This window comes from Ursus americanus, chromosome 23 (assembly GCF_024610735.1).
Source record: "Ursus americanus isolate L20-20 chromosome 23, mUrsAme1.1.p, whole genome shotgun sequence".
NCBI classification, from domain to species: domain Eukaryota; kingdom Metazoa; phylum Chordata; class Mammalia; order Carnivora; family Ursidae; genus Ursus; species Ursus americanus.
The window spans coordinates 35,456,011-35,471,821 of NC_142149.1; the positions used below are offsets into that span (position 1 = coordinate 35,456,011).

General features: G+C 39.0%; 1 protein-coding gene across 2 annotated transcripts in view; it reads right to left on the reverse strand.

Moving 5' to 3' along the window:
- DDX52 (DExD-box helicase 52) overlaps positions 1-15,811 on the reverse strand; it is a 63,963-nt gene that overhangs the window by 19,125 nt on the left and 29,027 nt on the right. For both annotated transcript variants that reach the window (XM_087854601.1, XM_045773728.2), the window contains exons 5-7: positions 10,394-10,510; positions 2,256-2,456; positions 997-1,189 (exon numbers count right to left, since the gene is read on the reverse strand). In XM_087854601.1, coding sequence (XP_087710727.1) covers positions 997-1,189; positions 2,256-2,456; positions 10,394-10,402 — 403 coding nt within the window. In that variant the 5' untranslated portion in view covers positions 10,403-10,510. The remainder of the gene's footprint in view (positions 1-996; positions 1,190-2,255; positions 2,457-10,393; positions 10,511-15,811) is intronic.

Here is a 15,811-nt window from a genome sequence, read left to right on the forward strand (position 1 = left end):
CACAAAGACAAGTGGAATGGCACTTACTGCAACACAGTAATAGCAAAAGTGAGGAAACAAACTAAAGGTCCATCACAAAGGAACTTGTTAAATCAATTACGGAATGTACAATGGGATATATTTTGTGTTAAAATGAAAAAGGCAGGACACTTCCTACTGATTCCAAACAATCTCCAAGATATGTATGTGTGTGTGTGTATTTTTTTTTAAGTGGAGGAAGAGCGAAGGTTCAGAATAGAACAACATATACAGTATGCTATTGTTCAGGTTTTTTAAGGGAGGTATAAATATGGTTAATAAATATCTTTATAAAAATACGTAAGAAAATGATTAACAGCAGTTGCCTCTGGAGAAATAGGGGACTAGAAATAGTGGGAAGAAAATTTGCTTTTCAACCCTGTATAACTTTTAAAGACTAGGTGAAAGTATTTACTTTATTGAAAAAGGTAAATGGCTAAGAAACTTAAGAGATATAACAAAGAAAAAGATAAATATCCCTTAAGTACAGGAAAAAAAAACACCCTGTGAAAAATAGGGAAAGAGTAAGAACAGACAATTCATAAATGCTGGGATGTAAATACCCGTTAAAGCATACGAAAACATGCTCAACCTCACCAGTTATCAAGAGAATATAAACAAAAATTAGTTTCATTCATTAGGTTGACAAAGAATTTAAGACCAATAGCATCCAGCATTGACACAGGTGCGGGAAGTCATTTTTCATTGTCTGTTCAAAGAAAGAAGTGTGCATACCCAGTGATTCCACTTTGGGGATGCTAATTACAGAAATAACAGGACCTGTACAAAAGGATATATATACAAGTATCTTTATCGTAGCAATATATATAATGGCAAATACCTGGAAACAACCTGAATGCCATTAACTAATGAATGACAGTATACCGTGTGATTTGAACCTTAAGCCTGTATTATTTTTGTAACTGAAAAAAAAAAATATTATAAAGAGAAAAAAAAAAAAAGAAACCAAGAACTAACCTGACATCATCTTCCTCTTTTTCTTCTGTTCCCTCTTCCTTTCAGTTAGGCTCTCTTCTTTTTTCTCTTCATCTTGAAGTTCCTGATGAGTTCTTGATGCTCCACACTCACCTGGGACAGACTTCTTGTTTCCAAAGAAGTCCAGTCCCTGCAGCGCCTCTGAAGAATCAAAGTCATGTTTCCTTTTTCCCACCTAAAACGCAAAAAATTTAAAATGCAATCTACTGACAGACGGACATTGTTTTCACTCAAGCAGTACTGGCAGTAAGGGTGTGGGTCTAATAACTCCCTATCTTTTTTGACCCTTTCACCAAGTATGTTTTGAGCTGCCAAGTGTGTTTGAGCTAATGAAATACAAGATGACAACTTTTCTGACCCTTTAACAGTAGTAATAATCAAAATAGCAATTACCATCTTTACGCTTATCAGTGTAACACGTATATGCTGTCAGGCAGACTTCTAAGCATTCTTATATATATTAAATTACTTCATCCTTCAACAACGCTAACGGATAAACAGAGATATTACAGATGAAAAAAATCAAGGCATTAGGATTAGGAGGTCAAATAACTTGACCAAGGTCTCAAAAGTTGCAACTGAAGAGACCCAGTATTTGGATCCAAATAATATGGCTCTGGAGTTCAAACTCTTAACAACTACACCTACCGCCAGAGAAAGGAGAAACACACGTGTTGCCCACCGTCAAGGTTGATATTGAAGATTTTCCATAACTGGGCCCCAACTAACTTCTCCCGATTTATCATTCACCCACTATTTTCCTATGTAAGAGTCCCCATTTCTAAGTCGCTCTTCTCATTGGTTACTTAACACACCACGAGGTTACAGGAATAAAAAGACCCACGCCCACTAAACGTATATACATGCCAAGCCAATCTGGGTAGACTACAGTTAAATGATCTGTTCCCTTCATTTTGGGTTCATTCTGTTTTCGAAATTCCTTTCTAACAGTTTCGGAGAAAAAGCTACTTTTGAAAGGATTCTAACTGTGCTTAATAAACTAAAAAGCGGGGAGGGAGAAGGGTTTCTGTGGTGGCCCACCGAAATCTACAAAAGAATAGTAAGAGTTCACTCCGAAGGCAGGACTTGGCCAGGTAGGTCGGCGCGCGAGCCCAACGCAGAGCGAACATGCCCCACGACCAGGCCACGGTCTCCCAGTGCCGGCTCTCCCAGCAGCCAGATCATTCTCGGGCTCCTGTGCCTCTCAGTTACTCGGGCTTCTGTTTCCCTGCGTATCCTACCTGGAATCGAGCTGCGTCCGCAGAGAAACGTCTCACGTCGAATTTGGCTCCCACGCCAAGCCGACGAAAGAGATCGTGAGCATCCATTTTTACCCAGAAGGCACCGCGGTCCCGAGACGCCTGCGCAGAGGACTTCCTCCCCCAGAAGGTCTGGGGCCGGGCCGTTGGCGGAAGTGGCTCTGGGGGGGCGGAGCCTGGCGGCTGCGAGAAACCAAACCGTTTTAGCTCCTATAGCCTGACGTTATTTGTTCTTTAAAAAAAATGTTTATCAAGATCCTCTCATGCCGGGCACTGTTCAACACTTTTATGCGTACTTTGGTGAAAAACAGCTTAACATTCCTCACCTCAGGAAACTTACATTTTAGTGGAGGCAAAGATATTGTTAAATGAGCAAGATAATTTCTGAAATTGAAAAGTGCCGTGAAGCAAGTAACGGTGTAATTGATAGAGAAAGGGACGGGGAGTCACTATTAGGTAGATTAGTCCAGTTCATTCTGTAGAAGTGATATTTGAGCTAAGAGAAGGGAGCCTGTCCCAGATCTGGGAAATGGCATTCCAAATAGAGGAAACACACTTCTGAAGAAGGGGAAATGTTTGCAACAGTGAGGAAATAGAAGCCAAGGTGACTGGAGCCAAGTTCTAATGAGGAAGTGTGGTACAGATAAGGTTGAAGGGGCAAACGGAAACCAGCTCTCACAGACTCTTATAACAAAGTCATGGTAAAGAATTTGGATTTTAATCTAAGCTCACTGTGAAGGTATTAAATTTTTTTTGTACTGAGAAAACAACATGATTTAGCATATCAATTTATATTTATTTTCTTCACTGTGTGTGTACTGTACAAAATTATTCACTCATGCATTGCCTCTCCCAGGTCTAGAATGAAAGTCCATGAGCACAGGAATCTAATTTGCTTCATTGCTGTATTCCCAGTTTCTGTGCACTCTTCAATAAGTATTTGGTGACTGAATGAGTGAACGTTTTATAAAAGTTTACTCTGGCTATTTGGAGAATGAATCGTAGAAAGACTAAGAGTGGAAAGACAGAGGCTAGTCAAAGTAGAAATGGTGATGGTGGCTTGGATTAGGGTGGGTCTCTGTGCTGATGGAAATGAATGGGTAGATTTGGGATATATTTTGGAGGTAGAGCTAAATGCACTAGATCGATTTTATGTGGAGGTGAGGGAAAGGGAGGAATCACACAGGCCATTCCTAGGTTTTTTGCTTGAAACCCTGGGTAAATGGTATGCCATTTACTGAGCGAGGAACCATTAGGGGAAAACAGCTTTTTGGTGAGGTTGAGGCATGGGAGCGGTGGTGGTGGTGGTGGTGAGGAATCAATTGCTATGTTTTGGACATGTGAAGATGCCTAGTTGACTTTAAGTGGAGAAGTCCAAGTAGGTAGCTGGTTCCATAAGTCTGAATCTCAGGGGAAAAGGTCAAGGCTGGAGGAAATAAATTTAGAAGCCATAAAAATATAAATGGTAAAACGGAATGCTATATAAAAAAGCATTTACTGTGTTAAAGTTGAGTTATATATATTCAACCAAAGAGTGTAAGAAATACTTTAAGTAGTGTGTGTAATTCCTTTACATTCAAGGAAAGCAAGTGTGGAGTAAGCACGAGATGGGGGATGTAAATCTGTTGTATTCTCAGATGGATTCAGCCCCTGATTCCCTCTCATAGTGGGAGAATCTTGCTGTTCCAGTTGCGTCCACTCTTAAAGAATAAGTATTTTTCATGAAACACAGCCCCTAAGTGAAAGCCCCAAGTACTTCATCTGTTGCTTCATAAAACAACTTATCTCAACATGGGAGGAAAAGAATTGACTTAGAGCTTATTAGGAAATGAAGTGTTGGCCTTCAGTTCAGCACATAAATATGACCACAACCATGTATAAAATCAACATGTATGAAACCACAACTACCAGACTTTATAGGTGATTAAAGGAATTTCCAAGAATGATTCTACTTCATGAGCTTTCTTCTCTTTATGATCTGACTTCAGAACCCAATCCCTATGTAAGTGGTGACAAACCCATATCTAAAAGCATGATCATGCGGGGGTGCCTGGGTGGCTCAGTCAGTTAAAAGCATGATCCACATGTGGCCAACAGACACATGAAAAGATGCTCAACATCACTCATCATCAGGGAAATGTAAATCCAAACTACAATAAGATACCACCTCATACCTGTCAGAATGGCCTTAAATCAAAACAAGAAGCAAGTGTTGGTGAGGATGTGGAGAAAAAGGAACCCTCTTGCCTATAAAACAAAAGTTTGAGAAGAAGCAACCACTGATAGAAGACAAGGAATATGGTGTCACCAAAGTCAGAAGAAACTTTCAGGAGGAGGGTAGTGATAAGCTGTTTCAAAGGCTGTTGAGAGGTTGAGGAGGTCTCTAGTGACCCTGATAATATCAGTTTAAGTGGCATGGTACATGGAGATGATTGAGTTGATAAAGGTGGAGGGGGAGACTGTGATGAAGCCAACTCTTTGCAAAGGTTTAGCTGAGAAGGAAAACAGAGAAGTAGGGTGATAACTAGAAGCAGATGAGGGTTCAAAAGAGGTTTTTGCTTTTCTTTTTTGATGGTTTTAAAGATTGGTGCCAGGGGATGTTTGTAAATTGTAAGGAATGATCCAGTAAAAAGACGGAAATCACTAGTGCAACAGAGGATGGAGACTAGTGGACTGGGGGTGGGATGAGATTTTGTCAGGGAACACTGGAGGGTTGAGAATGGAAGAAATGATGTGAAATAATATCCTCTAAGTGCGAAAATGAACTTAGTAGGAAAATGCATAACTCAGAGCAATGAATGCCCATTTGAGTTGGGGACAGTGAATTAAAAAAAGAAACCAATCAGCACAATTCAGCTGCTTAGATAAGGGTGTGAAAACGTTGTAGTGTTGAACTTAGCCAGAGTTAGTTTTTTCAGGTAAATATGATAGAGGGTTATGGCAGAATCCTTTGTCCCACTTTCCCCCAATGAAAAACAAACAAACCTGGAATTGGTGGTTCAACAGAGGTTTAGCCTCCTGAGACCCAAGAAGGAAGGAAAAATCCCTAGGGATGGCTCTCCTTATTAAGAATAATACTCTGGGGGCACCTGGGTGGCACAGTTGGTTAAGCCCCTGACTCTTGGTTTCTGCTCAGGTCATGATCTATGGTCACAAGATGAAGCCCAGTGTCGGGCTCCGCACTCAGCAGAGACTGCTTAAGACTCTCTCTCCCTCTCCCTCTGCCCCTCCCCCCATTCTCTTTCTCTCTCTCTCAAATAAATAAATCTTTTAAAAAACAGAATATTATTTTTATTAATATATTAATAATCCATCATGTCTCTATTCTTTCAGAGCAATGAATTGTATTGAATGTTGAATATGTGCTATATACTTTACTTTCATAAGCATGTAGCTGGTGTTAAACAAGTCTGAGTTTAAATACCTCCCAGCCCCTCCACCTAATAGCTGTGACTTATTCAAATTAACCCGTCTAGAACTCATTTCCTCATCTGTAAAATGAGGATCATGACACTTACTTCAGGATTCTTCAGAGAATTAAACTAGGCTCATAGGCAATGGTGTATAGTGGAAAGAGCATGAGTTTGGAGTATCAGAAAGATTTATGGGGGAATCCAGTTGTATCTACTAATGTGATAATCTTAGGCAAGTTATTTCACTGGTCTGTACCTCAATTTCCTCATTGGTAAAATAGGGATTATAGGATTATAATATCTACCTTGAAGGCTAGGAATAATATGATTGTTCACCATACAGGGCTCAAAATGGTAAGAGTGGGTCAGGATACCATATATATACATTTCCTAATATATAGAGATTACAGTTATTGAATAAAGCATTTGGAACAAACTTTCATATATAGTACGTGCTTAATAAATATTAGTTCTTTTCCATCTTTCAGCCCATTCTTCTAGTTGAGTAGTTTTTGACCCTCACTGCACATTAGAATCCTCTGGGGAACTTAAAAAAAAACAAAATAAAAGATGGGTTGCCTGGGTGCCTTGGTTGAATGTCTGACTCTTGATCTCAGGGTCATGAGTTCAAGCCCCACATTGGGCTTCATGCTGGGCTTGGAGCCTACTTAAAAAAAAAAAAAGAAAGAAAGAAAGAAAAAGAAAACTGGGTCCTGGAAATTCTGGTTTAATTGTTTTAGTGTAGCAGGCCTATAATTTCTGAAAGTTTCTCAAGGGATTCTAATTGCAGTCAGGGTTAAGAATCATTGCTGGGGTCGGGGGATGGGCAAAATGGATGAAGGCGGGTGGGGAATACAGGCTTCCAGTCATGGACTAAATAAGTCATGGGAATAAAAGGTACAGCATAGGGAATATAGTCAATGATACTGTAATAATGTTGTATGATGACAGACGGCAGATACACTTGCAGTGAGCACAGCATATATAGATAACATGCAAACTTGTGGAATCACTATGTTTTACACCTGAACCTAATGTAACATTGCGTGTCAACTATTTTCGAGAAAAAATTTTAAAATCATGAGTTGTGAAGAATATGATGAATTAGATTACACAATCATAATTTGATCAACTAGATGTTATCTGGCCTCATTATGTCTTCAAATATCAGTTCCATTTCTTTCCTCTTTATAGCCCCACTTTGAACATTTAAAGTAATTGGCATGTATTTGCCAAATTAGTGAACATGGAGAAATAGGAACTCTCATACACTGTGTTAAAAATATATGTATTTGCGGGGCACCTGGGTGGCACAGCGGTTAAGCGTCTGCCTTCGGCTCAGGGCGTGATCCCGGCGTTGTGGGATCGAGCCCCACATCAGGCTCCTCTACTATGAGCCTGCTTCTTCCTCTCCCACTCCCCCTGCTTGTGTTCCCTCTCTCGCTGGCTGTCTCTATCTCTGTCGAATAAATAAATAAAATCTTTAAAAAAATATATATATATGTATTTGTGTTAAAAAGGTAAAAATGATTCAGCCACTGTGGAAAAAAAATTTGTTGGTTCCTCCAAACATTAAACATAGAATTACCATATGACCCAGAAATTCCACCCCTAGATATATACCTAAAGTAATTGAAACCAGGTACTCAAACAGCTATTCAAATATATACATGCACATACATGTTCATAATAGCGCTGCTCAAATTAATGAATAAATTTAGTTTTAATGTTTGAAAAAATATCACTGCTAGAATTAACTTTCTGAAGTCCAAATGGGACCATGTTGTTTCTTTTTTTTTTAAGATTTAATTAATTAACTAATTAATTAATTAATTTGAGAGAGAGAGCATGAGCAGGGGGAGGGGCAGAGGGAGAGAGAGAAGCAGACTCCCTGCTGAGCAGGGAGCCTGTTGTGGGGCTCAATCCTAGGACCCTGAGATCATGACCTGAGCCACCTAGGCGCCCCAACCATGTTGTTTCTTTGCTTAAAAACCTCTCATAATTCCCCATTGTCTACTGAAGGTAGTCTGAGCTCCTGTAACTTGTATGCCGGGCCCTGAACAGTGAGTCTCCATACTCTCAAGAAATACGACACACTCCCACGAATAATTTCAGCTTGGGTTCAACTCTTCCCCCACCGCTTTTACTTACCAGCTATGCGACCTTAGGCAAGTTATCCTCTCTAAGCTGTATTTTATCATCTCATTTTGGCTTTGCTTCTTCTAACTCAGAACCTTTGTCCATATTTTTCTTTCTTTTTGGAATGTCCTTTCTCCTTTTCCTCCCTGGCAAACTCCTGGTATTATCCAAAACTCAGTTTTGTCTCTCCTGTCCTCTGTGAAGCTTACCCTGAATGTCCCCTCCTTGACACAGTCTATCTTCTTTCCATGAGTTCTCATGCTCTTCGTAAATACCTCTATTTTAGCTCTTTTCCTGTTGCATGGTAATTATGCTTCCACATCTGTCCCACACCAGACTTTAAGCTTTTGGGGGGACTGGGCCTGTATCTCACTTATTCTCATATTATGTTTGCCTGGCATGGAGCCTGTTTCATAGTCAGTGGCGAATAAATCTTGTTGAGTTTAATGAGGTGAAATAAAATAGACAAAGATCCCTGAAACAGCCAACCCTGTGGATTTAGGAAAGGACCTATGTCTTTTGCTTGGTGCTTTGTAATAAATTGGGGCTGAATAAATAAAGTCAAATGGAAACTGTCAGACTTATATCAATTCTGATCTTGACAATGTCCAGGTGACTCATTAAGGGACAATTTCCTCTTGGGAAAAAAAAACAAAACAATGCAATTCAGAACCATTGTCAATAAAAGTGGCAAGGAAATTGAACCATGTTTTGTATAACTGGAATTTCTCCAAAAACCAGTATGGTCTGACTGGTAGACACACATGGTTTCTCAACTGTAGCAAGTGAGAACGCAAAGTCTGGACGGCACTGTAGTGGGAGCTAGTTGGTCTATCTTGTTTTTATGAACAGAGTGATCACTCCATGCCTTAAGATTATGTTTTTGAAAATTTTTTTTTCTTCTCCATTCCCCGCTAATAGCACCAGGACCAAAGCTACCCCAAACTTTGTGGTGGTTGTTTTCAGTGTGCTAGGCGTAGACTAGGGCCTAGGGATACACAGACAGATTGGACATGGTCCTTGCTCTCGAGGAGCTCCAAGTCTGCTAAGGATAGAGAGCTCTTTTCAGACAAAGCAAGAAGACTCTATAGGTACAGTCGTGTACGTTATAGCAGGTGAGGGAGTAGTCACTCAGTGTTGGCAGGATGGGATAGGCTTTCTGGAAAGTTAGGAAAGGTTTATAGGGGAGATAAAGTTTGATACCCTTAAAAAATAAGATGTCAACAAATTAGACAAGACACGTAAGTAAGGGGAACAGTAGCAACAAACATAAAGTTTGATACCCTTAAAAAATAAGATGTCAACAAATTAGACAAGACACGTAAGTAAGGGGAACAGTAGCAACAAACATAAAGAGGTATAAAAAAAGCCTATTGTGTTGGGGATCTACTAGTGGTTCAGCAAAGCTGGAATTAGATAAAAACAGACTCTTAATGGAGAACAAATTGTTGGTTACCGGCGGGGGTGGGGGTAAGTGGGGGGACGGGTGAATAGGTGAAGGGGAGAAGAGTACACTATCATGATGGGCACTGAGTAACATATAAAGTTGTTGAATCATTATATTGTTCACCTGAAACTAATATAACACTGTATGTTAATTATACTGGAATAAAAAAATAGAAGCTTAGTGCAGAGATCGAGTGGTTTGCCAAACAGAAGAAAGTGATCAGCCTCTTACTTTTTAATATTCCTCATCCCGTGAACCTCAGTGTAGGGCTACCCTAGAAGTCCTTTCATCCTTTACATTCTTCACAGAAATTTCAAAGTTGGGACCAAACTAAAACAAACAACAAATCTTTTTGCCATCAACATAAAATATATTAAATTGCCCTATTTCTGGATGGGAAGATATATGATATAAGTTACTTATTGACATGAGGTTATAAATTTTATTAATGAAGGTGTTACTATGAATAAATAATTTGCATGCATTTGTATTAATTTAAAAAAAGGTGGAAGCAATAATGCAGCAAGAGATGGAGCTGGATGGTGGGTAAGGACTAGGCTCCATACCCCTTGTAGGATATGAAGGAGTTTTGACTTGATCTTGAAGGCACCGAGCCATTAAAGGATGTTAAGCACGTGATACAAACAGTCTTTAATTTTACAAGCTCCATCTAGCAGCAACATGGAAGGAGGCAAGGCTGAAGTCAGAGACCAGAAGAATACTGCAGTAGTTAGTCTAGTGAGGGGATAAGGCAGAGGCAAAAGGGAAGAGGTTAAAGGAGCAGAACTAAGGGACAATAAGGTGGCAACACTGATAGGACTTCCTTAGTGATTGGATGTAGGAAGATGGGGAGAAGGAGAAACCTAAGATAACGCCCACGTCTCTACCTTATGCGACCGGGTGAGGACGGCTCTGTTCGTGGAGATGGAGAATACTGGAGGGCTAGGTTTGTGTAAGGACCATATAATCAGTTTAATTTGGAGTAGGCTGAGTTTGAGATTTCTGTGGGACGCCTGTGTGGAGTTTCTAATGGTCATTTGGAAGTGGGAATTATTTCTTTGCAAAGGGAAATCTCACTTTCCCTAGAGCTACATTTTGAATTTTAAATTCTCAAGATTCACCTGTACCATAGTAGGTTAGAAATCCAAATCAAGGAGGTGCCTGGCTGGCTCAGTCAGTAGAGCATGGACTCCTTGATCTCAGGGTTGTGAGTTCAGGCCCCATGCTGGGTGCGAAGCCTAGAAAAAAAAGGAAGGAAGGAAGGAAATCCAAATTAAGTACTATAAGGAATCCAAATTTTTATACTTTCTGGTTTTGTTTTGTTTTGTTTTTGGTTTTGGTTTTTTTTTTGCCATCAAGGGTCAACAGAGTGTACTTTTCAGGCTTTAATGTAAGTAGAATGCAATGTAAATGTAACCTCTCAAATATTCTTGTAATCAGGACAGAATTCAAGTAAATAGCCAGGACCAAAGCTGACCTCACGGTGGCACTCCAGTCTTGTCGGAATAAAGGGCTCTGGAATCATGTTACTAACCTGTAAACGGATGTTCCACATTGAAGCAAAGAGTTGGCATAAACCCTAGGTTCACAGACCCCACAGGGAAACTTGCTGGAGAGAATTTACAGAGAAGGATATGCTTTTCTGGTTTTAAGATTTTATTTATTTATTTGAGAGAGAGTGATCGAGAGAGAAAGAGAGAGCATGAGCGAGGGGTGGGGGGCAAAGGGAGAAGCAGACTCCCCATGGAGCAGGGAGCCTGACCCCAGGACCCTGTGATCATGACCTGAGCCAAAGGCAGATGCTTAACGGACTGAGCCACGCAGGCATCCCTGCTTTTCTGGTTTTAAATCATCCCTGACCTGAGGCTGGATCAACAATATAGGTGTATAATATAGAAGAATGTCTCCATTGAAAACAGAAATTCCATCAGGGCTTAAAGCTAAAGCAAAATAATATCCACATTATTAGTTTTTAATAGCCGCCATTTATTGGTGCCTATTATAGGCTGCACACAGTTCTGGGTCCTTTCCCTATTAGAAGAGCTCATCGAAGCATCAGGACAACCCTGTGAGATTAGTAATTATTCTTGTTTTTCTAAAGAAGGAACTGAAGCTCAAAGACATTAAGTAGCTTGCATCTGAAATTGCATAGGTAGTATGCAGCCATGCTGCGCTTTGAACCCAGTCTGTGTGATTCCAAAACCTGAACTCTTTAAGCAAGGCTGCATTCCTTCATCTTACTGATGCCAAGGTGAAAGCAGTAACAAATGAAATGTAGTTTTCTTTGGGTGTAGAGGTTTGGCATGAGGTGATTCGCTAATCCCCTACTTAAGGAGACCTAGTGAGGACCCCTATTGTGAATGGGAAGGCTCTTCGTGAAACTCTTCCTTGCATATGAGAAACATACGAGGATATTTAGAGTCCCATGTATGTCCCACAAGGTACTTATTAATTACAAAGAGAAAAACAATGCATTTACAGTGGAGAACCCTTGTGGACACTATGTTAACAAAATCATCAAAGTATAAATGATAAAGCAAATGTCGTAAAATTCCAACATTTGTACCACAGAGAAATTCTTTTCCTTTGATAGTGGAAAAAAAGAGGGGGGACAAGGGAGGATTTGTTGACATCAGTCAGCAATGGAGCAGAGGACTAATTTCTATCTTTGATCTTCATCTGTGAAAGCTCAAATCCTGCAGAGGTTTCCAAATGAAACATTTACCTTTCTAAGGGGTAGAGGATTATTAGGGAATCCTAGACTCTATATAAAGGAAGACTCCCAAAAGAAAGACATAAATAATAAAACTCCAGAATAATGTTATTATACTAACCATAGACTATAGAGGTGGGAGTTGGTTGTCCTGACTTCTACAGTGCTTAATCAAGAGTATCAAATCCTATTTAGAAAGCATTTTTAAAATGCCTTACAGACTTCAAAGCCGTAAAGCTTCTCTGCATCTTTAGGCATTAATGTCCACATTTTGTATATTCTCAGCTTAAGATAATTACCAATCTGCCTATTTTTAAAGGAACTGTTCTTTTAGTGAGAAGGAAATGATGTCTGGAGAGCTTTTTGTTGGAAATGTCGGTGTTTACATGATTTACAGTATAATTAACCAGCCTTCTAGCACCAGCAAACTGGCTCCCCTCTATTCATCATGTTTCCAGTGACTTCAGATCATCAATTCCGCCGGGAGGAAATCCCTCCTCCTTAGTGATGTAAAAATATTATGTCATCCCCATAGTCAGAATGTGATCCATCCTTATATACCTATTGTTTTTCAGATCTAAGGGATTTTTCCTTCATTATTTTTGACACTACCTTTGGTGCTTAAATCTAATTAAATACACACATACAAAATCTAATACTACTTAAGAAGAATTTTGTCATTCAATGGCTTATAATCACCAGAACACATTTGTTAAGATAGAATTGTGCTGCTTAAAAGGTATACACAGTCTAGTAGCCCAGAATCTAAAACAAAAATACCTATATGGATAAATACGTAATGAACATTATCACAAAAATGACTTTAAATCTCTACATAAAAACTTCTTAGGTATCTAAAAACTTCAAAAGTGTTTACTTTTGGCCTAGTAATCCTACTTCTAAGAATTCACCCTAAATATACACTTCCAACAATATGGAAATACATGTGCACAAGGTCAATTATTGCTGCATTGTTTGTATTTGAAAAATATTGGAGACCATCTAAATGCCCATATAGAAGAGAGTGGTTGAATAAACTATGGTACAAGCACATAGTAGAGCAACTACACATCTGTAAGAAAGAAAGAGGTAGATGTGGGCAAACTGATACGGAATGATTTCCAGGGATATACTGTTTAATGAAAAAAGCAAAGAACAAAAGAACATTATGCTAACTTTGTGTAAGGAAAAAAAGGGAAGTAGGAAAATAGGCATGTGCTTGATTTATTTTTTTTTAAGATTTATTTATTTATTTATTTATTTATTTATTTATTTATTTATTTGACAGACAGCCAGCGAGACAGGGAACACAAGCAGGGGGAGTGGGAGAGGAAGAAGCAGGCTCCCAGCAGAAGAGCCCGATGTGGGGCTCGATCCCAGAACTCCAGGATCACGCCCTGAGCCGAAGGCAGACGCTTAACGACTGAGCCACCCAGGCGCTCCCATGTGCTTGATTTTTGACCAAAAAGGAAAATAGGAAAAATAAACCAGAGACTAATGAGACTGGTTATTTACAGGAGGTGGGTGGGAATGTGGTTGAAAGTGTGAAGGGGGTTGGGTACCGAGCAGAAGATGGAAAGTGAAGTTTCTTCTAAATATTACTTTTTGTATGGTTCTATCTTTTAGAGCCATGTTAATCATTCATATATTTAAAAAAAGAAACACATACACACACACAAATAGGGGAAAATCCTAAAAACAGAATATGAACAAATCAACCTAAGTTTCAAATGACTAATACAGTCACACTGAAATGCAGGGAAGGGGAACTAACTCAAGCCAAATAACTTAAAAATATAATTTTTTAAAAACTATACACTCTCAGACTAAAGAAAAAATGAACTATAAAACCAACAATGGCGGGCTTTTGTCTTTGTTTTGTTTGTTTTTTGTAGCAATTCTAAACTTTCTGTGTATTCTGGGATTGGGTAAATAATAAAAATATTATGGACAATGGGATTCAAATTTCTCACTGAGAGAAAAGAGTTACAAATAGGGAAAGAGAGATGAGTAGAATATATCCTATAGTACTGGATTAGAATTGGACAAGATAGTATCAACTCATGGCTTTTAATAATAGATAAATATGGATGTGTGTATATATGTAAATAATTTTTTTAGCTCTGTCCACTGAGAAAGCTCAGAAGCAATGATACCCCAGGAGCAATAAGCACACCTAGGACCCAGGTCATGGTTTCTAAATTCTGTTTGCTACTGAAAGGAACCAGGGCTCCTTGGAGAATTGGCTGATTCCAGAGCTAGAGCTGGGAAAGAATAAGATGAACCTCATATTATGCCTCATATTAAGGTACTAAGTTAGAAAGAGCTCAAAGAATGATGGGATATATCCAAATGATAAAGAGCCATACTGAAAGGTCTCCTACCAGCCAAATCTGGGACAATTAAGCATAAAAATAAAAAATGACAGCAATGTATTTTAACCCATGGAATAAAATAAAAATATATAAACATATAAATAAGAAAAGTGGGAGAAGGGAAAGTAAGTCTTTACAGTAGAATGTCAGCTAATAAATGTAGAAGGATTGATGGGATTAGAAAATCACTATTTGGGGCGCCCAGGTGGCACAGCGGTTAAGTGTCTGCCTTGGCTCAGGGCGTGATCCCGGCGTTATGGGATCGGGCCCCACATCAGGCTCCTCCGCTATGAGCCTGCTTCTTCCTCTCCCACTCCCCCTGCTTATGTTCCCTCTCTCGCTGGCTGTCTCTATCTCTGTCGAATAAATAAATAAAATCTTTAAAAAAAAAAAAAAGAAAATCACTATTTGGCAACCATCATAGTAATAATTGAATCATTAATGGATGGTAAAGCTAGTGGGTGAAATTTGGATGAGAAACAGGATATTTACATTGTCACAAAGTATGTTCTCACAAGATATTTATTAATTACAAAGAGAAAAGTAGTAAATTTTATAATGGGAAATATGAATGGGAAATCTTGGTGAGAGGTAGACAGGAATATTTTTGTACTGTTTTTACACCTTTTCTGTAAGTTTGAAATCATATAAAAATTAAAAATTAAAAGAAATGGTAATTAAAGGACTTCCAAGGAATTTCCTAAGCTACAGCAAGACAAAAAGTCTCATCAATATATAGCGAGTTAATTCTGCCTGCCTTCTTAGAAGAATAGCTTATGGGAAGCCATCATTTGGGGAGAAGGGAGTGGTGGGAGGTCAAAAACCTTACTAGATGTTTCCTTGAACAAAATTTTTAAAAAATATTTTTTAAAGATTTTATTATTTTTTTAAGTAGCCTCTACCTACACCTAACGTGGGGCTCGAAATCACAACCCCGAGATCAAGAGTTGCATGCTCTACTGACTGAGCCAGCCAGGTGTTCCTAAAAATGTTTTGTTTTTGAAAAGATGTAAGCCTGTTGGAAAAGAGTTTTTTTTTTTTAAGATTTTTTATTTATGTATTTGACAGAGATAGAGACAGCCAGCGAGAGAGGGAACACAAGCAGGGGGAGTGGGAGAGGAAGAAGCAGGCTCATAGCAGAGGAGCCTGATGTGGGGCTTGATCCCATAACGCCAGGATCACTCCCTGAGCCGAAGGCAGACGCTTAACCGCTGTGCCACCCAGGTGCCCCGGAAAAGAGTTTTTGATAGGAATTTTCAAAACTCCCTGTTACGTACCAGGGACAAATTCTGTTTCTAGTTGTTAAAAAACAAAAAACAAAAACAAAAACAAAAAAACAGTTGGATGAAGATTTCAATCCAGGAGACCTAAAAATCAAAGAAATCAAACAATAAAGAAATGGAGTAATTTCTGTTCTCCTCCCAGATAGTAAATTTAAATAGAAACTTACG